Raw genomic sequence first — 21,595 nt, 5'->3', positions numbered from 1 at the left:
GGAAGGGGCAGGAGCGAGGCCGGGGTGCTTGGCACTGCGGCACCCTGCCAGCTGCGATCCGGGGAGGGCAAACAGCGCCCGGCGTTGCTCCTTCCTCGCCCGGGTTATCAGGGCTTACAGGAAGCCCCCTCTCCCGGCTCCAGCCCTTTCCTGGAAGGTGAAGCGCCGGGGAAGCGCCAACGCCGCCCGCGGGGCTGCCACGGGCAAATATTGACAGAGAGGGGGGGGGAGGCCAAGAGCGCCGGGCCCTGCTCTTTGCTCCGAGCTAACGGTAAAGAGCCGCCCTGGGCACACGGGTTTGGGCCAGAGGTGCCCGGGGGGGGTCGGTGCCAGCTCACGCCCGAGTCAGGCCCCGTTGGGAGCGGCACCGAGGGCTGGGGAAGCCGCTCCACCCGGCCCCGCATCCCGCTGTCGTGTCCTTGCTTGTATCAGGCTTAATTCCAGCTCTGGGACAGGGAGCAGGGCAGGATGCTCAGGGCGTGATGGATTAGGAGAAGGAGGAGAAGGAGAAGGACCGCTTGTTCCCGCAGCCCCCGGCCGCCCTGCATGGCACAGCTCCACCACGGAGCGCATGGGGGGCTCCAGCTGCCTCCTCCCCACCCAGCACCGACCCAAACCTCGCTCCAGGGCCTCTCTGAGCTCTCCCCCAGCACCAGCAAAGAGCCCAGAGCCCCCAGGGCAGCTCCGGGGGCTGTGAACCCCACTAATATCTGGGTTGGAGGGGAGGCAGCAGGGCTGGAGCCCCGAGGGGAAGGCAGGTGCCCGGCTCCCCCGCTCCTGCCCAGGCACCGCTTCCCCCTTTTCCCGTGAGTCAAGCAGAAAACATAAATGAAAGGAGGAGAGGCAAATGTGCCACCCCCTCAGGCCGAGGTTCCGTGACAGAAGCAGATTCAGCGCCCAAGCAGCTGACCGGGGGCCGGGACAGCCCCAGCACGGAGCCGCTCCCGGCCCCCGTTACTCACTGGCCGCCTGGTGCCACGCTCCTGGTGGGAGACGCGGGGTGAACTCATGCTCACGTGGAGGAATTTCCAACAGGAATTTGCTTGCAGCTTACAGCGAGGCAGGAAAGCATCCCCGCTCCACCCAGCTGCACGACTGCAGGCAGCCCTCCACCACGAGGAAAAGGCGGTTGCGGCACCCCAACGCCATCCCCAGCTTCCCCGGGGGCAGGGCGGGGGGCTGAGACCCTCAGGGGCAGATCCAGAGCCAGGGCAGCCCCCGGTCTCCCTTTTTTCTCTGAGAGCTCTGATTTAAACTCCCCCAGCATCCAGAGCTATGGGTCAGCAAGGGGGGCACGGGGTGCCCCAGCAGCAAAGGTTGGGGGAGAACAGGGGACGGATCCTGCCCCTTCCACCCTCACCAGCAGCACCACGGGGACCTCCAGAGCCAGAGGCTGCACCTGAATCATCATTTAGCAGCGCCAGACCTCTGCTCATGAATCACCTGCACCCTGCGAGGAGCCTGAGGGCTGCTGTGCGCTGCTGAAGCTGTGCTCAGTTCAGAGCTGACCTCAGCTCTCGGCCGGGGTGAGGGAAAAGAGCGAGCGCGCATCAGCCACTTGCTCTGCCCTCCCTCCAGCGAGGTCCTGCCTCAGCCTCTGCCCCCCTTCAGGCTGAGAAAACCCTCAGAAAACCAGCGAGAAACGAGGCAAAGCCTGATTCTACAAAAGGAATGAATGAAATTAGAAAACGAAAACAAAAGCAGCGGGGGCGTCTCCGTCTCTGAAAGCCCAGCACGAGGATGCCGAACACGGAGGGAAGTCCCTGGTGCCACGGCAGTCCCCGCTGCCTCCAGCTCTGCCCCCAAGCTGGGCAGTGCCCAGCCCAGCCTGCGGTGACGGGGGGACCTGTTCTGGGTGTCCCAGCCCCGTGGGGTTCCCAGCAGCTGCCCTGCTGCCTCCCCTCCCGTGCGGGCACAAGGGACGGGCTCCGCTCACAGTGCCGCAATGGCCTTGGCGGCGACGCGGCGCCCCAGGGGCAGGCTGAGATCCGTGATGGCCAGGACGATCTTGGGGCTGGACATGGTGGACACTTTGACCAGTTCTGAAACCTGCAGGGGGAAGAGGAGGAACACAAATTGGCTCAGGGCAGCACGGCAGAGATGAGAGGCCGGTGGCTGGGCTCACGCCAGAGCCCCGGGGCTGGCCGAGGAGGCCGGGGAGCGCACGCTCGTGAGAACCCAAAGCTTAAATCACCATCGCCCTCCTGCTTCCCCCGGAGCCAAGGCTGGGTTGTCCCCGAGTGCAGGCAGAGCCCAGGGCTGCAGGGAGCTGGGGACAGAGCTGGAGCTCATCCCTGGTCTGTCAGCACCGAGCGTGGAGCCACGGGAGCAGGGAAATAGGGGGAGAACAAACAGCAGAGCCTCGTTTGCTCAAACCAGCACCTCGAGCTACCCCCGGTGCTCTCCCCATGCCCTGAACGTGCCCTCCCGTCCCGTGGGGCAGCACCCGAGCACCCTGCGAGCGGGGAGAAGCGCCCCCGGGGTGGGACTCACCATGGTGAAAGGCATGAACTGCAGGATGCTGCCGCGGCTGCCCTGCTCCAGGCAGTCCACGCACTCCTCCATGAACCACTGCACGAACTGGGTGTGGGTGCCAGCCGTCTTGGCCCCCAGGATGGAGGAGATGAGCAGGAAGAGGTTTGCTGGGGAGACAGGGCACTGAATATCAGAGGTTGTGTAGGCTCAGGGAGGCCAGGGACACGGCTGGGGTGACCCGAGGCCCCTGTGTGTCCCCGCTGGTGTCTGGGCACAGCAGGACCCACCCCATAACCAGGCCCCGTGGGCAGGATCCGGCCCCACATTACCTAGCACCCTGTTCAGGGGGTCCCTCATGCTGACGGTGTGGAGCTGGGAGGCGGACAGCGAGGTGCTCATCGAGCGGTCTGTTGGGGAGGAGAACGTGCGTCAGGCTGGGGGGAGGCTGGAACAGCCCTCAGCTGTGCCAAGGTGCCCTCCACAGCCAGCGCTGAGCCCTCGAGAGCTCCCAGCCTCCGGGCTCTCCTCCGAGCCACCCCTCAAGAGAAGGGGAGGTTGGGGGCACGGTGCTTGGTACCCTCCACATTTAACAAGCAGCCCCTGCTGCTCGGGCACCCAGGGGATGCGCAGGAGGCTGAGGGGCTCTGTCACCATCCCGCTTTGCCCGGGCACTTGCCCGCACACGCCAGCCCCAGGCGTGACGGAGCAGCCCGGGATGTGTCACCGGGCCTCGCTCTTGCACAAGTCGCATTCATTCCGAGTCTGACCGAGTGCAACGACAGCCCCGAGGGGCGAGCGTGAGCGATGCTGCACACGTGTGACTGTGCGAGCGTGAGTGTGCCTCCCCGCTGGGGGTGTCAGCGTCGCAGTGACTCGAGCCTGACGCTTCGCCGGGGCACGAGCGGAGTTACCGCAAGGTCACGCTCGGGAGAAGCGAGCGGCGCGCTGCCCCCGGCCACGCAACGCCAGCGTGATCCGTCCCGTGCGTGCTGCCAGCTGGGTGGAGCGAGCCAGATGTTCAACAGCTGCACGGCAGCGCTGGAAGCTCGCTCTCGGGGCAGAATTTTAGCTAGCGGAGAGCCAAGGCGTGACCGATGGATGAGCAGCACAACCCAGGCATGCCAAGGGGATCTGCGTGACCCGCGCTGAGAGGCACCGCTGGGTGTCCCCCCCCCTGCTTGGTGGCACCTCCTGCAGCGGGCTCGGAGGGTCAGGATCCTGAGCTGGCCCTGAAATGTAGCTGCTGACAATGCCAGCAGGACCCAAAGTGGGATGCTCACCCAAAAAAGCAAGCCCTCCCCCACTTTTCTCATGGAATCACGAGTTGTGCGGCTGCTGCAGGAAGCAGGATTTCCACATCGCTACAGCAAACAGCCCGAAAAAAAGTCCTGAATGTCACTGGAAAGAGGTGGAACCGCACCAAAAAGTTAAAAAAAGATCGTGATATAAAGGGAAAAGCCCACATTTCAACAGCGGCGAAACCAGCGAAAAACCACAGGTTATCACTGTGTTGAAAACTGGCAAACAAAGAGCGGGGCTGGGACCAGGGCATCGGGGTGGAACAATGACCAGGGAGCATCCTGACTCACCGCCCGGACACGAAAACGGCCTCGCTGCATGCAGCCCTCGGGCAGGAGGACTCGGGTCCCCCCCGCCGGGGCTGTCGCAACCCGCAGCGCCGCGCCAGGGGCTGCGGAGACATCCCCGAAGGGACTCATCAGCTCCACTTGCCTTGTTAATAACAGTGGAATTTCAGGATTTAGTCACAAAGAGAAACGTCACCTCTCAATCTTGCTGGGACGGTGACATCGGGGTCTCCGGTCCCACACAGGCTGGCCAAGGGGTGATGGGGTTTGAACAAAAACCTCCCCGAGCCCCTCGTGTGTCCGGCACGGGGTTAGGTGGCACCGTCGCGGAGGGAAAGTGTAATGTCATCACCTTTCCTAAGCTGTTGTCATCAGAGAAGTCAGAAGCTTGACCTTTCGGAGCAAAAAGCTCCTCGGGAACCCAACAGAACACACCAAAGTGCTCTGCATCTTCTCAAAACACCCTGTGTTATGTCAAACTCTGCTGCGGGCCCATCCTGGCAGCAAAGGGACTGGCACGCACCCTGCCCGCCTGCTGGCAGCGGCACAAGGCTCTGGAAAGGTGGAGAGGGGAGCAGGGAGCCTCCCCGCTCCCTTCGAGAGCACTTGGCCCTCTTGGGAAGTGTTTCTGCACCCAAGCATGTCTCACACCCAGAAATGAGTGGCGGGGAAGCACGGAGCCTTCCCCGGGAGCAGCCCTCCCCGCCTGCACTTACTGGGGCTGGAGAGGATGTTGGAGTCCTCCTCGTTGGAGCTCAGCAGGCGCATGAGCTTGGAGGGCTGCGTGTCGTCCAGCGGGAACAGGCTGATGTAGTCCTGGGGGACAAAAGGGGATCAGCCCCAGCAGCCCCTCTGCGGGGCCCATAACCCCCTCCCAGGCCCTGCAGGACTGCGCTCTCGGTTCACCCCGAGTGACTCAGCCTGGGCCAGCCCCGTACTGAGCACCCCCTTACAATCCCCCCCCTTTCCCAGAAAAGAGAAGGGAAATCCCTGCATCCCGAGGTCAAGGGACCAAACCTCAGCCAGCCCCGCGGACCTGCGTGGGGAGCTCGGTCCCAGCAGCTCCCCTCCTCCTCCCAGTCACCTCCCATCCAGCTCCCATCCTCGGGCGCACAGCGCCTCCGAGCAAACCCCGCTCGGTGTCGGACGCACCTCGATATCCTCCCGGTGCCTCTTCTTCTGCCTGCTGGACGCCTGGCCCTTGTTGTGGGAGGAGTAGGAGCTCAGGGCGCACCACACGGAGAGCCTGGGGACAGAGCAGGGGTGCTGCGGAGCTGCCACCATCCCACACGGCTGGTGGTGGGAGCCAGCAGCTCCTGCCAGCCCCGTATTGAGGCCAGGGGGGGGGAATTGGGGTGCTGAGCCCCTCTCGGGACAACCCAAGCCCCCGGAGTATCTCCCCGTCCCCACAAACAGGCCCACGTGCCCCAACGGGGACAGCGAGCACAGCACCAGGGCTTACTTGGCCAGCGCCTTCCCCGGCGGGTCCATGAGGGTGTGCCACTTGGAGGAGTCCGTGAGCAAGTTGGGCAGGATGTGACCCAGCAGGGTCAGCGTCAGCTGCTGCATGTCCAGGCAGAAGATGGCATAGAGCAGCTCCACGGCCCGCAGCGTGTGCTCCTTCCTCGTCTCCTTCAGCAGCTCCTGCGAGGCACAGGGCAGGGCTGAGGGGGGCAGGGGTAAGGCCAGACCCTTCCCCGCTCATCTCCTGCGCTCAGGACCGCCACCAGAGCACGGGCAAGACCCAGCAGCACTGAGCTGGACACCCAAACTCAGCCCTGGAGGTCACGGCCACCTCCCTGCTGCACCCCATACCTTGACCAGGTTGTTGCAGAACCAGTAGACGCCCCCCATGTGCAGCAGGGTGTCGAAGATGTGGATGGAGCGGCTGTCGACCCAGCCCTTCTCCAGCACCTTGGTGAACATGCTGGTCAGCACCTCCTTGATGGGCTTTTTGGGGGGCAGCAGGTTCCAGTAGGGGATGGTGTCCATGCCCGTGGAGGGGAACTTGATCTGCGTGGCCGTCTGCTGCAGGACGTCGGCGCACATGTGCTCCAGGATGGAGCTCATGATCACCACGCTGTGGCCGAGAGAGAGAAAGAGAGAGAAAAAAAAAACAAAAAAAACAGGATCAGGCGGGCTCTGGGAAGCAAAGGGAGGGGAAGAGGGGCCAGCACGGGGCGTGCTGCGAGCCAGGCTCACCGCTCGTTGTAGAACTGCAGCGTGTTCTCGCCGTACAGCGGGGTGGCCAGCTGCCGGATCATCTGCAGAGACTTCTCCCGCTCGTCCAAGCCCAGCATGCGGACGTGGGCCACCAGCCAGGCCACAGCGCACACGGCCATGCTGCACACCTTCCCCTTGATGTTGTCCGTGATTTTCTGCAGGAGAAGGGAGCGGAGGGGGATGGCACAGGTGTAGGGATGCTGGGGTGAAGCCTGCGCATCGCCTCCCAGGGCAGAGTCCGAGCCTTTTCCCCTCCGTGGGGTGAATTTGCCCCCGCCAACCCCACAGCCCCCAAAAGGGTGATGCCAAAAGGGCCGCAGCAGTTCCCCACGCAAGCCACTAAGCGGCCACTGAGCTCTGCAGTGACTGCAGCAGCACTGGGGGCAGGAGGACAGGGGAACCCAAAACTGCCCAAAACCAAGCCCTCCTCCTCCAAGCCCTGCACCCCACTCCCACCGGACCCACCTGGATGGACTCGAAGGTGAGCACGCCGTTCTCCCAGGCGTTGAGGATCTCCAGGATGGCGGCCGAGATGCTCAGACAGGCCTCGTGCCACTTCATCTGCCTGCCGGGGAGAGAGGCAGCGGGGTCAGGCACCTGCCCAAAGCTGCTGCTCCCCTCCCGGCGCCTCCCCGCGGGCCGAGCCCTTACACCAGCTTCATCTCGGAGGAGTTGTTGAGGAGGGCGACCAGGGATTCCACCTTGGTGGAGTCGGGGCAGAAGCAGGGGTGGTCGGGGTTGAGGATTTTGCCCTCCTCGGGCATGCAGGTCAGCATCCAGGTCTCGAAGAAGGGCACTTCGCCCGCCGGGCTCGACTCCGACAGGATCACCTGCAAGGGAAGCGGCCCCGGGTCTGCCCCGCGCCCTGCAGGGACCCCGCCTGGAGAGACCCCCAACCCCTGGGGAGGATCCCCCCACCCCGGGGAGCTCGTGGCTGGGGAAGCAGCACAGCCCCACGGCTGCAGAGAGGCAGGCACCGGGCAGCACCAGTGCAGCACTGGTTTCCAGTCCACAGGCTGTGTTTTGCCCCCCTCTCCACGGCACTGTGCCGGCACCACGGCCCGTCTCCAGTCCTGCAGCATCCCTCGGGGAGATGCCAGCACAGGGCCAGTCCCGAGGGGCTGTGAGCATGACAGCAGGGTCACCGTGCCCTGCAGAGCACAGATCATTCATCTCCCACCCCTCTGAGCCCTGCTCGGGCTCCCCAGCACCGGGGTCGGCTGCCCCACGGCTCCGGGATGCGCGGCCCAGCTGGCAGCCAGCTGCGAGCGCTCCCGGGGGGGGGGACACGAGCTGGGAATCCCGTCCGCTGCTTCCTCCCTCCAGCCCTCCGACACCCAAGGGAGGCTATTTTTGACAAAAGCTTTGCACATTTGCACATCTGTTCGGCAGCAGCTGGTCAGGAAAAGTCGCTCCGGGCTGGGCCGGGGGCTGAGACCTCAGCAGAGAGCCCCGGGCACATCCGCTGCGGGCTGCCTCCAGCCTGGACTCCCCCTTTTTTCCCCCCCCGGGGCCGGCCAGGCAGCTCCCCCCCCCTTTGGATTTTTCCCTCCTTTCTCCACGTTCCTGGTGTTTCGGTATCGTTTCACCTCTCAGCAGATGTCGAAATGGGGAAAATTTTCATGCAACCCAAGGACCGTTTCCTGAGGGAGGCTGCGAGTTCCTCCTCTGCCAGGGGAGGGCTGACGCTCAGCTCGGCCCCCCCCCCACAGCAGCCAGAGCCAAATTGTGCAGGGCTTGGGGGGGTGGCAAGGCTGGAAAAAGGCCGGGGAGATCGGAGCCAGCCCCTGGTATCAAAAAGGGGGGGCACAAATGAAAGTCCTGAGTCCTGGGGAATGCTGTGACACCCCCACTCCATCACTTTACATATTTCTGGCTGCCCCGGGGGGAGGAATCGTGCCAGGCACTTCACCCACACACAGCAGGGAGCTGCCAGAGGGGCAACTGCTGGATTTGGGGACGGTGACAAGGCCCTGGGGACGGTGGCACGGCCACTAGAGGAGGCTGGAGGCTGCAGGACCGAGGCTGCCCCTCTCTCAAGGTCGGTTCCCCAGCGCTGCCCCCCCAGCCCCACTCCCCGGGGGTGCGGGGCGCTCACCTCCGAGCCGTAGGTCTGGGCCACGTGGCACAGCATGAGGAATGAGATGTCGAACAGCAGGGCCCGGACGGAGGCTCCTTTGGCTGGGGAATGAAAAACAAAGACCTCAGGGAGCTCCCGCAGCATGGGGAGGCAGACAGGCGGCCCTGAGAGCTCGAGGGCCAGGGCTCTGCCTCCTCCCGGGGTGCTTTTCTAACCCCCAGGTGTTTGTGCGGCGATGAGGGCTCCGGGGGACACGCCAGGCGCTCCCCTCACCCCTGCCTGCCCCAGTTCAGGCTCCCAGAACAGCTTTGACCTCCATTTGACAGCCCCAACCCAACCCCGGGCTCCCTCCTCGGTGCTGTGGAAGGTCAGAGCACTCAACGTGTTTTAATCACCACGCAAACGCAGTCAGAGTCCTTATCTCGGGCACCGTGCTGACACATCACCCCTTCCAGGGAAGGAGCCGGGGCAGGGCCGGCCCCGAGGGGCCCCAGGGGCTGGGGACGAGGGAGCTGCTTCCCCCCCCCCAACGGGGAGCACCCTGCTTTTGGGACAGACACACTTTTGGGACCCGAGGGGCAGCAGGAGCCCGAATCCCCGCTGGCACCCGGCCACGTGGCCGTGCCGTGCTCCTGCCAGCAGCCCCTCGCTGCCCCGGCACCGCAGCCAGCCCCAGCTTCACCCATCGGGGACCCCCTGGGCCCCCAAAGTGTCCCAGAACGCAGCAGGGGGGGGAAGCAGAGCCTGCACCACCCCACAGACGGATGCATGCACACTTACAGCCTTCTCCGCTGATGTGCTTGGTGAACTCGTTCAGCCTGGAGGGGGCAGAGAGAGCCACAGTGAGGCGTTAGCAGCGTTACCATCGTTAGCATCACCATCATTAGCATCACCATCGTTAGCATTAACTCAATCAGCCCCCTCCCCATCCCCCAGACAGGCAGGGACCCCAGATGTAGGGATCACGGCCGCACCAGGCTGCACCCTGCAGTGGTGCCGTGCACCCAGCCGGGCTGGTGCTGCTCCAGCTGCCCCCCAGGGTGGGTGAGGGGGCGTCACGCAGCCCCCAGGCGTGCTGGGGGGGGTGCTCTAACCAGGACACGGGTGCCTGGGGACTGTGGGCACACACAGAGTAGCACCTTGGAGCTGGGGCTGTGCTGCTGCTTCCAAATCTCACCTGAGCCTCAAAGCAGCTTTGCTTTGATACCATGCCCCCTTTACAAAGGAGGGGGAGTGCTGTAGGGACGGCTTCCCCAAAACCAAAGGGCTCCCCTGGATCAGAATCCAGGCCAGAGGCAAATCCAGCCTCAAGCATGGAAGGAACAGAGGAGGAAGGGCGGCACGGCCGAGGCACAAGGCTCTGGGGCAGAGGCTGGGGGCTGCCCGCTCACCCCAGCCCTCGGGGATGGAGTCAGCCAGGTGGACACTCACTTGATGAACTTCCGAGCAAAGGATTTCAGCTTTCCCGTTGCTGCTGCCGCCGCCAGCAGCAGGTCCAGGCTCTTCCCAGATAGCATGTGACCCAAGACCCCCAGCAAGCCCTCGGGGGATTTGGAGTGGTCCGCATCCATGGTCTACAGAAAAAAAAAAGAAAAAAAAGAAGAAAAAAGGTAAAAAGGGAGGAAAGAAGTCACGAGGAAGGCAAGTTACAGAGCAGCAACAAAGCTCCAGCCATAGGGGCAGGGCTGACCGGCTGCCAGAGCCATCCCGTGAGGCTTCCCTGCAGGGCTGGGGGGCACCCCCGGCACCCCCAGGCTCTGTGGGGCACGGCAGCTCCCACACAGAGCAGAGCTGCAGCAGGCAGGGGCAGCAAAACCGGCAGCAAAACGTCTTCAGGAGGGAATGCAGCAGCGGGAGTGACGCAGGGACGAGGGGAGTCCCTCAGGAGGGGGGAAATGCACGCGGGGGAGCGGCTGGGCTCGGGCTGCTGGCACCACCGACTGCATCGCGCTGCCTGGCAGCTCCTCCAGCTTCCAGGGAAGGAGGAGGGGAGCTCCAGAGCTCCAGAGCTCCGAGCTGGCACGGCAGGGACTGCGACAAGGCTGGGAGCTAGAAGCTAGAAGCAGGCTCTGGGTGGCGGGCAGCACCCAGGCAGGAGGGGGACGCACCTTCAGGATGTTGGTGACAGTGGGCTCGGCCCTCAGGATGAGCCTGGGGTTGGGCTGGATGTTGGCGTTCTCGGCCGATTTCAGGTGCGGGGCGTGCTCCCTGTCCGCCATCCTGGGGACCCACAAAAAAAGGGGTGCTGAGCAGGAAGGGGGGCGCTGCCCTTCTCCCCCCACCGCCTCAGGGCAGCACTCGGAGGGGCCAGGCTCTGCCCTGAGCTGGCTGGCACCGAAAGCAAAGCCTCAGCCCCCTCCAGGTCAGCCAGCAGCACCACAGCCAGACCTTCCTGCACCCCACGAGGAGGGTGGTGAGACCCCAAAACCCTGCTTGGTCACCCAGGCTCTGGCAGGGGCCCTACCGTTTGTCGATCAGGTTGGTCATGTTGGCCTCCGAGAGCAGCCCCTGCTTGCTGCACTCCTGCAGGAGCAGACTCATGCAGTTGCAGCTGGAAGAGAGAGAGAGAGGAAAAAAAAGGAGAGCGTGAGCCCAAGAGACGGTGTTCCCACTGCCCTGGCAGGGACACGGGGCAGGGGGGGGGCAAAGCAGCGGTGCCAGACCTCCCCGCCACCCAAAAAGGGCAGGACAGAGCCAGGCAATCCTTTGAAAGCCAGGCCTGGAGCCTCCCGGACACAGCGAGCAGCGAGGACTCCCGAGCTGTCCTCCTGCCTCTGCTCCAAGCCCTCGGAGGGGGGCTGCAGGGCTGGAAGCAGCTCCAGAGATCACAAAGCATCACCGCCGCGTGAATCAGCTGTCAGACACTCGCTGCCTTGCTCATTTGGCAGCACCACAGCCTCGGGAAGAAGGCAGCAGAGCAGCAATGGAGCCTTTTGTCTTCTACGAGGAAAAGCCTCGCACGGAGCTGCCCCAGCAGCCCAGAGCGCAGCTCCCCGCGGCCATGCTGGGGGCAAAAAGGGGTTGGGGGACAGGCCGGCCACGGGCTCGCAGTGCTGCCAGCAAGCCCAGGGCACGCAGGCACTCACTTGCATCGCTGATCGGCCGTGTCGAGCAGCGGGGTCAGCTTCAGAAGGAACTCGAAGGCGCAGTTCACGTCCTCGGTGAAATCCTGCCGTGCACAGAGGCGAGCGCTCAGCTCCTGGGAGGGCTGGCACCAGCCTTGCCCTTCCCTCCCAGCCCCTTTTTCCCACCCCAGCCACCCTCGCCCAGCTTTGGCCGGGCACCAGCACGGGCAGGACAAGCACTGTCCGCTCGCACGCGACGCTGCCGACAGCTCCAAGGGCCCCCAAGCCTCACCTTGTCCCCCTGGGGGTACTTCTTGAGTTTCACCAGGACCTGGGGGATCTGAAAGACACGGGGGGAGCGATGTGACCGACAGACAGGCTGCAGAGGAGCACGGCACAGGCCGAGCGTGTGTCAAGGCCTGGAATCACACACAGATCCCTTTTGTCTGCCCGCCGCTGAGCCCGGAGCTGGCTGTGGCATCCTTCAGAGGCCCCACGTTTCCCCAACCACGTCCCAGGAAAAATAAAGTGGGGCTGGGCTGAAAAGGAGGCTGCAGGAGGGCTGCCTGCAGGCTCAGCCATCTCACATTGTCCCGATGGGGCGAGCGGGGGCCCCCGAGGGGCACACCGGGGGTCAGGACTGGTCGCTGTGCCGGGTTTTGGTGCTGAGCAGGGCCAAGAGAGCAGGGAAAGGGAGGAGCTGGGGGCACCGGGCGCCCCCCTGGGGCTAGGTCCTACCTTCAGGAAGGTGAAGGCCGTCCACTTGAGCTCCTCCGTGCCCTCCGGGGACTCGATGAGGCCCACGAAGCAGGCCTTCCAGATCTCCAGCACGAAGAGCGGGGAGGGGATGCGCTGCGGGGCACACGGACAGGACCCCCCCGAGTGCTGGGAGAACAATAACGCGACTCCCCCGACCGCAGCCAAGCCCTGCACCCCCTGCAAAGCTGCTGACGAGCTCACACGTCCCCCCCTCAGCTTTCCCCACGTCCTCGGACCAGGATCAGCCCCCTCCTCGCCCCGCAAGGCCCTGCTCCACGTCCCCCCAGGCCGCCCCGAGCGGGAGCAGGGGGTGCCACGTGTGTACCTGCATCCTCTTCACCATCATCAGCTGCTCCACCAGCGGCTGGGTCTCTCCCGTGAGGTTCATGGTGCCCTCCAGCAGCACCACGGCGTGCACGGTGGGGAAGCCGGTCTTGTTCAGCTGCTCCGAGTGAACCGAGAGCATGGTGGGGATGCTGGGGAGGGGGGAAGATGATAACGCAGGGTTACCGGAGCCTTGTGGGGTCGGATCCTTGCTCCTCCTGTCCCATTTTCCCTTCCCGGCCAAGCCCCAGACCTCTGTGGTCGCCACAGGGGATTGTCCCCTGCCCTGCACAAGAGCCTTTGGGCACGTCCAAGTCCCCTCGCCACACCTCAGGGCCTGGAAGCACCTCCTGGGGCACACAGGACAGGGACAGCTCTGCCCACGCTGGAGCCGCTGAGGGATGGCCCCAGGAGCCCTGTAGGATTCCTTGGTGGCAGGTCACCAGTCCCTGTCCCCTTTCCTACTACTTCCAGCCCCAGCCCACTGCCGGCACAAGAGCCAGAGCCGGAAAGGGACAGGAAGGCAGGGAGCCAGCGTGGGGAGAGGCAGGAGGAGGGCTCAGCCCCCTTTTTACCCTCCAAACCCACGAGGACAGCGGCGCGGAGCTACCTCTTGATGAGGGAGATGCAGTCGTCAGCCTGGCTTCGCAGGGGGGAGTTTGTGAGGCTGCTCAGGCTCTCCCCCAGCTTGACGAGGGATTGCTCCACGCTGCTCCACGAGGCTGCAGAGAGAGGGCAGGCGTTGGCTGGAGGGGGACGGGGACAGGACGAGGAGCCAGCAGCTTGGCTCTGACACACAGAGGGCTGCAGTCTGCACACCTCTGCACGCCCGGGCTGCGGGGGGGGGGGGGCTGCGTGCAGGCCAGCAGCTCCCTGGCACGGCCTCTTGGCCAGGCACGGGGACCGAGAGGAGGCGCGGGGCTGTGCCAGGAGGGCTGGCAGAGCTCAGGACCCGCCGCGCGCCCGGGAACGGCTCCCGCAGCCTTGGCATTAATTCTGCTCCTCCGCCAAGGGCAGCGAGGAGGGGAGGGGGCAGGGGGTGGCACGGAGCCAAGGAGGAGACGGTGACAGCAACGGGGCTGCGAGCCACGGGGACAATGCGGCAGGAGCTGGGCAGGAGGAAGGGGAGGTGGCAGCTCCCCGGGGCCATGGGCAGGGACGTACAGGTCTCCTCCAGCTTGGCGATGTGGATCAGGGCGCGGTTCTTGGTGCTGCCCAGCATTTTCTCCAGCCGCTCCAAACACATCTTCAGCTGGCTCTCGGCTGCCGCTTGCTCCAGCGCCTCCTTCACCTTCTCGGCGTAGAAGGCGGCGCAGTGCAGGAGCCAGATGAGGGCACTCATCAGCGCCCGGCACAGCCCGATGCACTCCTCGGCCTTGCCGTGGCAGCTGGCAAGGGGAGAAAACGGAACCGTGCTCACCCTGGGCCAAGCTGCAGCCCCCAGTGAGCCCAAGGCACGGAAACGGGGCACCCTGGGGATCCAAACCACGTCCCACGCGCCCAGCCCGGCGTGCCCGCTGCCTCCCGGCTCCCCCACTGCAGACCTCAACCCGCTCAGCCCACGAGCTTCTCCCCCACGCCAGGGGAAATAAAAATAAAAGGCTGCCCAGTGCAGGCTCCTCTCTGGCCACTCAACTGCAGGGAAACTTTCCAAGCCCGTAATCAAATTATCTTGCTAAGAGAGGCTGAGCGCTGATCAATGCGTTTCGAGAGGTGAGCGCTTTCCCCTCCTGATGCACAAATCATCGGGGCCAGAAGTTTTGATCAAATTAAGCGGAGGATCAGATTAGGCAGGAACTGGATTAAGCGGCCAGCCCCGCAGTTGGCCAGCAACAGCTCCTTGTTAACATCTGTGACTGATGCACATTCATCGCTGCTGCTTCCATCTCGTGTAATTGAAGAGCTGCTACCTTCAGCCTCCCGCCCGCCCACAGCCTCCCTGAAGAGGCTGGCAGGGGTTAACAGGAAGATTTCTCAGCTTTCTATAAAAGTTTTTTTTTGTTTTTTTTGTGGCCTGAATTGTCTGGTCTCCCCTGGGCCCTGCGACACCAGCGGAAGAGCACGAAGCAAAACAAGGCAGCTGCACGCAGCGCCTGGGGCAGCGCAGGCAGGACGGAGAGCGCTGGCAGCCGGGGCCCTGGGAAGCCGCCGAGGCCACACAAGAGAAACAAAACAGAGAAGGGGACAGAAACCCACAGGCTGCAGGGCTCACACCCACCCCTACCCACCCAAGCCGGGCAGGAGTGTCGTGGCAGAGGCTCTGAAACCCCACAGTTGGTGGGGTTTCAGACCCCCTCCTGCTCTGCCCACGCTGGCACTCACACGGCATCCCAGCCCGGGGTAGCAGCTTGGGAACGGAGCCGGAGGGGGAATAGGGCCAAGGTGGGCACCCCAAGATCAGTTTGGGGCTCGTGGGGGTCACGGCAGGGCCGTGCTGTACCTGAGGCGGTCGCAGAACATGTCCATGATCTCCAGCAGCGACTGCACGCACAGGTCCCGGGAGAAGTCATCGAACTGCAGCAGGGAACAAGGAGGGATTTCAGTAGGGGGGGAGGAGGAAAAAAGGGGGTGCCGGGCTGCAGCACTTCCAAAAAACAAGTGTGGGACACCCAAATAAACAGAAACAGGGGCAGGGCTGTCCCTTGGCTGGGTCGTGGCCATCCAGGGTGGCCAAAAGCACCGGGAGCGCGGGGCGGCGGGGACCGGGCTGCGTTTTGTGAGCCGCCCTCCCCGAGGCGCCGCGGGGGCCCGGAGCTCCGTTTGCAGCCCCCCGCTGAGGCAGCAGAGGCTCGGTGCCAGCCCCCCGCGCCCACCCCCGGCTCGGCGGGGCTTGGCAAGGAGCTCCAACAGCCCGGCTGGCCGCGGGGACGGCAGAGGCGCCGCTGACATCTCGGCGGAGCAGATGGGGCCGCCCTGCCGGGCCGGAGCTGGCCCGCGGGTCTGCGCCGAGCCCACGCTGCTCTGAAGGAGGAAGCTGCTGCCGTCAAGGTCAGCGCTTCTCCGACGGGCACAGCCCGGCCGTACGCTGCCTCTGCCACCCCGACAGCCCTGGAGGGGAGCGGGCCCTGCCCAGGGGGCTCCCCGAAATCGCTGTCGGGTGCGGAGCCCCAAAATGATGCCACGCGGCCACCGGCGCTTTGCTCGTCTTTGTGAGCGCAAAGAGGGGGGAGGAAAATTGTTCCCCCCTCTCTGTAACTCTCCCTAAAAACCTGGGGGTGATGTGATGAGGCCTGGGGAGGGTAGAGGGCTTGATGCAGCCCACGGAGCAGCCCCAAACACCGAGCAGGCGCGTTTCTGGGGTGTCCTCGTCCCCCTCACAGTGGCACGGGGACGCCCAGCACCTCGGGAAGCCGCTCCCAGCACCCAGGTGGGATTTACACAAAGGTGCCGTGGGGCAGGAGCCCACCAGGCACCCCACACGAGGTTTTAGCACCCACGAAGCGTGTGTTTGTGCCTGGAAGCACCATCAGGGCTGTCCCCAGCGGGCCACGACGGGGCTGGCGCGCTGCTGACTCAGCGCAGGCTGTCACTTTCCACTTGACCTATATTCGGGGAGAGCGGCGGGGCAGGGAAGGGATCGGCGGCTCTCAGGTAAAGAGAAAAACCCTCGGGGAGCAGCTGGCAGAGCCGTACCTTGCTGATGGCCATCAGCACCGTGGAATAGGACACCATCTAGGAAGGAAGCAGAGAGAGAGAGAGAGCCCGGGCGGGCGCCACCGGGCTCGTTGCTGAGGAACGGAGAGCTCAGGGCACGGCCCCGGGGCGCTGACCCGACACAAATCCCCTCAGACAGCTCGAGGTGAGCGCTGCCTCGTCTCACACAAACGTTAAAACGCTGCACGGAGGCAGCGTGGAGGCTCTCAGGGCAACGATCCCCACCCCGCGTGCAGCAGGCAGCAATATTTACGGAAATCTCCCTGCCCGGGGCACCCACCGAGCCCCCCTCCGCCCCGTCCCAGGCAGGGGTGATGCCTGCGGGGTGCAGACGGGACGTTTGGGGTGTGTGCCCGCCACCCACGAGCTCTCTGCCTGCTAATTGGGGCCGTGAGGTGACAGCCAGCAGCGTCTGCGGCGCGGGGAGGGCGATTACCTGCGAGCTGATGGCGTACTTCAGGTAGGACAGGATGAGGGGGTTCGGCGACGGCCCGATCATCGCCTGCTCCAGCAGCGCCTCTGCGAGAAAAGAACGGGGCCAGGAGGTCCCGGGTCAGGCAGAGCACGGTGGGGACACGCTCACAGCACGGGGACACCCGCACCGTGCCCTCGTTTCTGCTCTCACCCCCCCCAAAAGGTGGCAGAAACCTCGTTACCCACGACAGCTCTGCCCTAAAATCAAAAGAATCCTCAACCTTTCTGCTTTTTCCTGAATAACTCAGCTCTCCCGAGCACCTCAGACCCAAACCAGCCCCTGCTGCTGTCCAAAAAACGTTCCCCTTCCTCCCACGTCGTGCCCGGGGGGGGCTCAGGCAGCCGCCAGCACGCGGCTCCTGCCCTGCTACCGGGGGCTGGACTCCGGGCACCCCACAAACACCACAAACGGCCCCATTTGGCCAGGATGAGCCCCACACGGCTGGCGGCCGGCCAGGGAGGCTGGAGGGGCTCTGCCCACCCCATCTGCTCAGCCGAGCCTTGAATCGACCGCTTGAGCGCGGGATGCACCTCCCAAAAATCCAGCCCGGGGCTGCGGACACGGGCTCGAAGTAGGTCAAAGCAGGCGGCCCCCCAAAAAAAGGTGGCACCGAGCCGGGTCCCGGCTGCAGGAGACACCTGGGGGGCTGGTGGAAGGCTGCAAACGGGGCCAGAAGGGCTGCTGGTGGCCGTCCCCTCCCCGCTGGCTCAGGGGGTGCCAGGAGGAGCTGGCCGCGCGCTGGTGCCCACCGCAGGCGTTGTCAGCGCACATTTGCCGAGCCCGGCCGTGATTCGGGCCGCCCGTGCCAGGTTTTTCTGCTTTTGTAGTCGAAATTTGAAAGGCGTGAGGCTTTGGGGAGGGGGCAGCCTGCCAGCCGGGCAGGATCCGGATCCGGCCCCGTCCTCGTCGTGGGGGAGTCGTGGGCTAACGAGCCCAGCAGAGGGGCTGAGAGGTGGTGAGGAGAAACCCCATTTTTCTGGAAATTGTGGGGATTGATCGCTGCTGAGCGGTCGGTGGGAAGCTGAGGGGCTGGCACCCGGCAAATCCGAGCCCCCCTGGGCCACCCCACAACCACGGCTGCTAAAAAAAATACAGGTAGGGAAAAAAAGGAGGAAAAATAGGACCCAGTGGGGCTCGATTCCCCACCCCAGCGGGGTGAGGGGAAGCTTCCCTTCAAGGCAGCGAGCACTCGGGCAGCGCTCGGGGTTTTGTTTGTCCCAGGCTCCCAACCCCGTGCCCCTGCGCAGGAAAACAAAGCTCCCACGTTCCTAAAACGGGCAGAAAAAGGTGGAAAATCTCTAAACCGCGCCGCACCGCAGGCACCGGCTGGCAGGGCTCGGGGCAAACGCCCTTGAGTAGGGACAAGGAAAAGAAATCCCGATAAGCGGGGGCGGGAAGGGGCCTTTTTGGGGGGGTGGGGGCAGTGCCAGGCCCTTCGGTGGGGGAAACTGAGGCACAGAGCCCAGTCCCTGTCCCCATCCCCTGGTCCCCCCAGCCTTTCCCCATCCCCCCCAGTCTTCCCCCACCCCCCAGCCCACCCCTAGCCCCTTCCCCATCCCCGTCCCTGTCCCCCCAGCCCCTTCCCTGTCTCTGTCCCTGTCCCCAAAGCCCCTTCCCAGCCCCCCCAACCCCTTCCCCATTTCCCCAGCCTTCCCCTGCCCCCCGAGCCCACCCCCAGCCCCCTTCCCCGTCCCTCCAGCCTTCCCCCAGCCCCCCAGGCCCCCCCAGCCCCTTCCCCAGCCCTGTCCTCCCAGCCCCTTCCCCACTCCCTCACCCCCCTTACCCCAGCCCCCCAGCCTTCCCCAGGCCCCTCCAGCGCCCCCCCAGCCCCTTCCCCATCCCTGTCCCCGTCCCCAAAGCCTCTTCCCCAACCCCCCAGCCTTCCCCCATCCCCCCCAAACCCCCCAGCCTACCCCCAGCCCCCTTACCCCATCCCCCCCAGTCTTCCCCCACCCCCCAGCCCACCCCCAGCCCCTTCCCCACCCCTATCCCCATCCCCCCAGCCCCTTCCCCACCCCCCCATCCCTCCCCCATCCCCCAGGCCTACCCCCACCCCCCTTTCCCCATCCCCTCAGCCTTCCCCCATCCCCCCCATCCCCCCCCCACCCCCTCCTCACCCCCCCACCCCCCCCTTTACCCCCCACCCCCCCCCACCTGCCAGGTTGAGGATGTCCCAGGTCGCCCCCCGGGGGAAGAAGCGCCTCATGTTGACGGCCCACTGGTAGTCGCTCCAGCGCTCCTTCCAGGCCTGCAGCAGGGCCTGCTTCAGGTTCACCACCTTCATGGCGCCGTTTGGGGGGGGGGTCCCGGGGGGGTCCCGCAGACCGGTACCGGGGGGGGGGGAGGCCCTGAGGCTGCCGCCCGCCGCCCTCAGCGGCTGGGCACCGCCATCTTGGCGCCCGCCAGCAAGCCGCGCGCTGATTGGGCGGCGGGAGGCGGCGGGGCGCGGGGGCTGCTGGGAGATGTAGTTCGGTTGGGAGGGGGGGTAAAGCGGCGTGCATCTGCTGGGCGTGCAAACACGGGGGGTGCAAGCACGGGGGGTGCAAGCAGGGTTGCAAACGTGCAAGCCCTGAAGGCGTGCAAGCACCATGTGCAAAGGCGTGGGGTGTGCACACAGGGGGTGCAAATACAGGGTGGGCGTGCAACAGCAGCAGTGCAGCAAGGACGTGCGTGTGTGAGCGTGCAAAGGGTGTGCACGGTTGTGCAAGGATGTGCATGGGTGTGCAAGGGTGTGCATGGGTGTGCAAGGGTGTGCAAGGGTGTGCAAGGGTGTGCACAGCTGCCTGGGGGTGTGCTGCCTTGGTGCATGCGGGGGTTTGTGCACAAGCGTGTGAGCTTGGGTGCAGACAAGCAGGGGGCTGCCTGCGTGTGCAGGGACAGGCGTGTGCGTGTGCAAGTGTGCACAGCCCCCCCGTGCACACTCGGCCCCCCCCGCGCCCCCCCCAGCCGTGCCCGCACCCACCCGCCTTGGCAGCACCCCGCAGCAGCCGCCCCCTCCCCGGCTGCGCCAAAACCAGCCCAAAAACACCCGATTCCCGCCGCCCATCGCCATGGCAACGGGCAGATGGGGAGTGGGTGCCCGGGGGGGGGGGCTGCACACCACGGGAGGGGGCCCTGAGCCCCTCAACCCCCCCATTGAATCCCCATCAGTGGGGCAAAGCCCCCCAGGGGCCTACAGGGGGGTCCCCCAGGGCAGCAGCCGCCCTTGGGTGGGCTCACGGCCCCCCCCCCTTCATTTTGTGCCCCCCCCGCCTCATTTTGTGCCCCCCAGGCCTTGGGGGGGGTCTCGGCGGCCCCTTAATGCCCCCGTTAATCATTCATGGGGCCGGGGAGGCCGCAAATCCCCCGAGAGCCGCAGCCGGGATTAGGCGGGCGAGCTGAGGCCCAGCCGGCGGCGTGAGGCCCCGGACCCCCGCCTTGGGGAGGGGGGGGGGATAAAAAATAAAAAATAAAAGAGGGGGGGGTCACACACACCCGGCCCCTATTCATGAGGACGGATTTCCTGTGCCGAGGACGGGGATGAAGCCAAGGGGGGGTCCCCACAGCTGCTTGGTGGGTGGGGGGGGGAGGTAACCGGACCCTCGGAGCCCCCCGGGTGCGAGCCCCACACCCTGTGGGAGCCCCCCCAGCACCCGAGGTTGTGCCCCCCCACCCCATAAAGCACCCCCACGGATCCATGAGGGGCTCTGTGTGTGTTTGGGGGGGGGGGGGTCCATTTTAGCCCCCCCCTCAGTGTGGGGAAGGCGCCGCCGAGGCCTTGGCAGGGCGCCCCCAGCACAGCTGCCTCCAGCCGGGGGGGGGGGCCGGATGGGGCCGGGGCCGTTCCCAGCACCCCAAACTGTGAGGGGGGGGGGGAATGTGAAAGGGTGGGGGGCACCCAGCCCCCGCTGCTGCTTCCCACCCCCCCCCATGGCGGCGTTTTATGGGGTGGGAAGGACGGGATGCAGCGGGGAGGGGGGCGCAGGCCGGGTTGGGGACCCCCCCCCATGGGGATGCTGGGCTCGGCGTCACCCCCAGCATGGGAGAAAAATTAAGGGGGGGGGTCCAAATGGGGGGGGGGCTGCTGTGTGCTGCCAGCTCGGGCTAAATATAGTAAATACAGCGGGGGGAATGTTAATGAGTTGGTTCCGGCCGGCTGCACCGCGGCCCCTCCACATCCCGGGGGGGTCCTCACCCCAAATGGGGCTGGGGGGGGGACCGGGGGGGGCTGTGGGGGCAGCCGGGTGCACCAGGGGGCTGAGACCAGGCATCAAACCCCATGGATGGGGAGGGGGCAGGATGCAGGGACCCCCCCACACCACCCCACCACGGCCCTGCCTCAGTTTCCCCTTTGGGGTGGGGGCCCCTGGGGGGGGGCACGGGCTGGGGGCAGCCGAGCTCAGCCCGGCCCCGGCCTTATCGCAGGCAGACGGTGCTGGTGGAGGGGGGGGGGCCGTGGGTGTGCTGTGTTTGCCGAGGATAAAGTGTACGGCGGGGGCACCCGCGCCCCCACCCTGCCACGCTGGCGGCCCCGCTGGCCGGGGGTGTGAGGGGGGGGGGCGCTAAGGGAGGGGGGCATGGGAATGGGGGGGGGTTACGGGGCTGTGGGGAGAAGGGGTAATGGGGACTGGGGGGGGTCACAGGGCCATGGGGACTGCGGGGTGGGGGGGGGATCACAGGGCCATGGGGACCAGGACCAGGGGTAATGGGGACTGGGGGGGGGGTCACAGGGCCATGGGGACCAAGGGTAATGGGGACTGGGGATGGGGGGGGCACAGGGCCTTGGGAACCAGGGGGTCACAGGGACCTGGGGGGGCGGGTGACAAGGCTATGGGGACTGTGGGGGGGTCACAGGGTAATGGGGACCAAGGGGAATGGGGACTGGGGACTGGGGGGGGGGCACAGGGCCTTGGGGACCAGGTTGAATGGGGACTGAGGGGGGGGGCACAGGGCCATGGGGAGCAGGGGGGCTATG

The 21,595-nt window shown here is 65.7% G+C and overlaps 1 protein-coding gene across 1 annotated transcript; it reads right to left on the bottom strand.

Annotated features, from left to right (window-relative positions):
* Nucleotides 1–1,794: 1,794 nt before the first annotated feature.
* MED24 (mediator complex subunit 24) lies at nucleotides 1,795–18,932 on the bottom strand. The gene is made up of 25 exons (XM_082779238.1): nucleotides 18,796–18,932; nucleotides 16,603–16,685; nucleotides 16,146–16,184; nucleotides 14,953–15,026; nucleotides 13,677–13,900; nucleotides 13,123–13,234; nucleotides 12,514–12,664; nucleotides 12,168–12,281; nucleotides 11,722–11,769; nucleotides 11,451–11,533; nucleotides 10,829–10,915; nucleotides 10,473–10,584; nucleotides 9,796–9,938; nucleotides 9,145–9,182; nucleotides 8,383–8,465; nucleotides 6,936–7,114; nucleotides 6,750–6,849; nucleotides 6,264–6,439; nucleotides 5,877–6,141; nucleotides 5,524–5,705; nucleotides 5,214–5,307; nucleotides 4,778–4,877; nucleotides 2,805–2,882; nucleotides 2,494–2,642; nucleotides 1,795–2,049 (listed from the first exon to the last, which is right to left on the bottom strand). Exons 1-25 carry the CDS (start codon nucleotides 18,923–18,925, stop codon nucleotides 1,933–1,935), a joined length of 2,961 nt encoding a protein of 986 aa, XP_082635364.1. The 5' UTR covers nucleotides 18,926–18,932; the 3' UTR covers nucleotides 1,795–1,932.
* Between the last annotated feature and the right edge of the window lie 2,663 nt (nucleotides 18,933–21,595).

Source organism: Aythya marila (assembly GCF_965140915.1).
Source record: "Aythya marila genome assembly, chromosome: 25".
NCBI classification, from domain to species: Eukaryota; Metazoa; Chordata; class Aves; order Anseriformes; family Anatidae; genus Aythya; species Aythya marila.
This window is presented reverse-complemented; position numbering and strand designations above follow the sequence as displayed.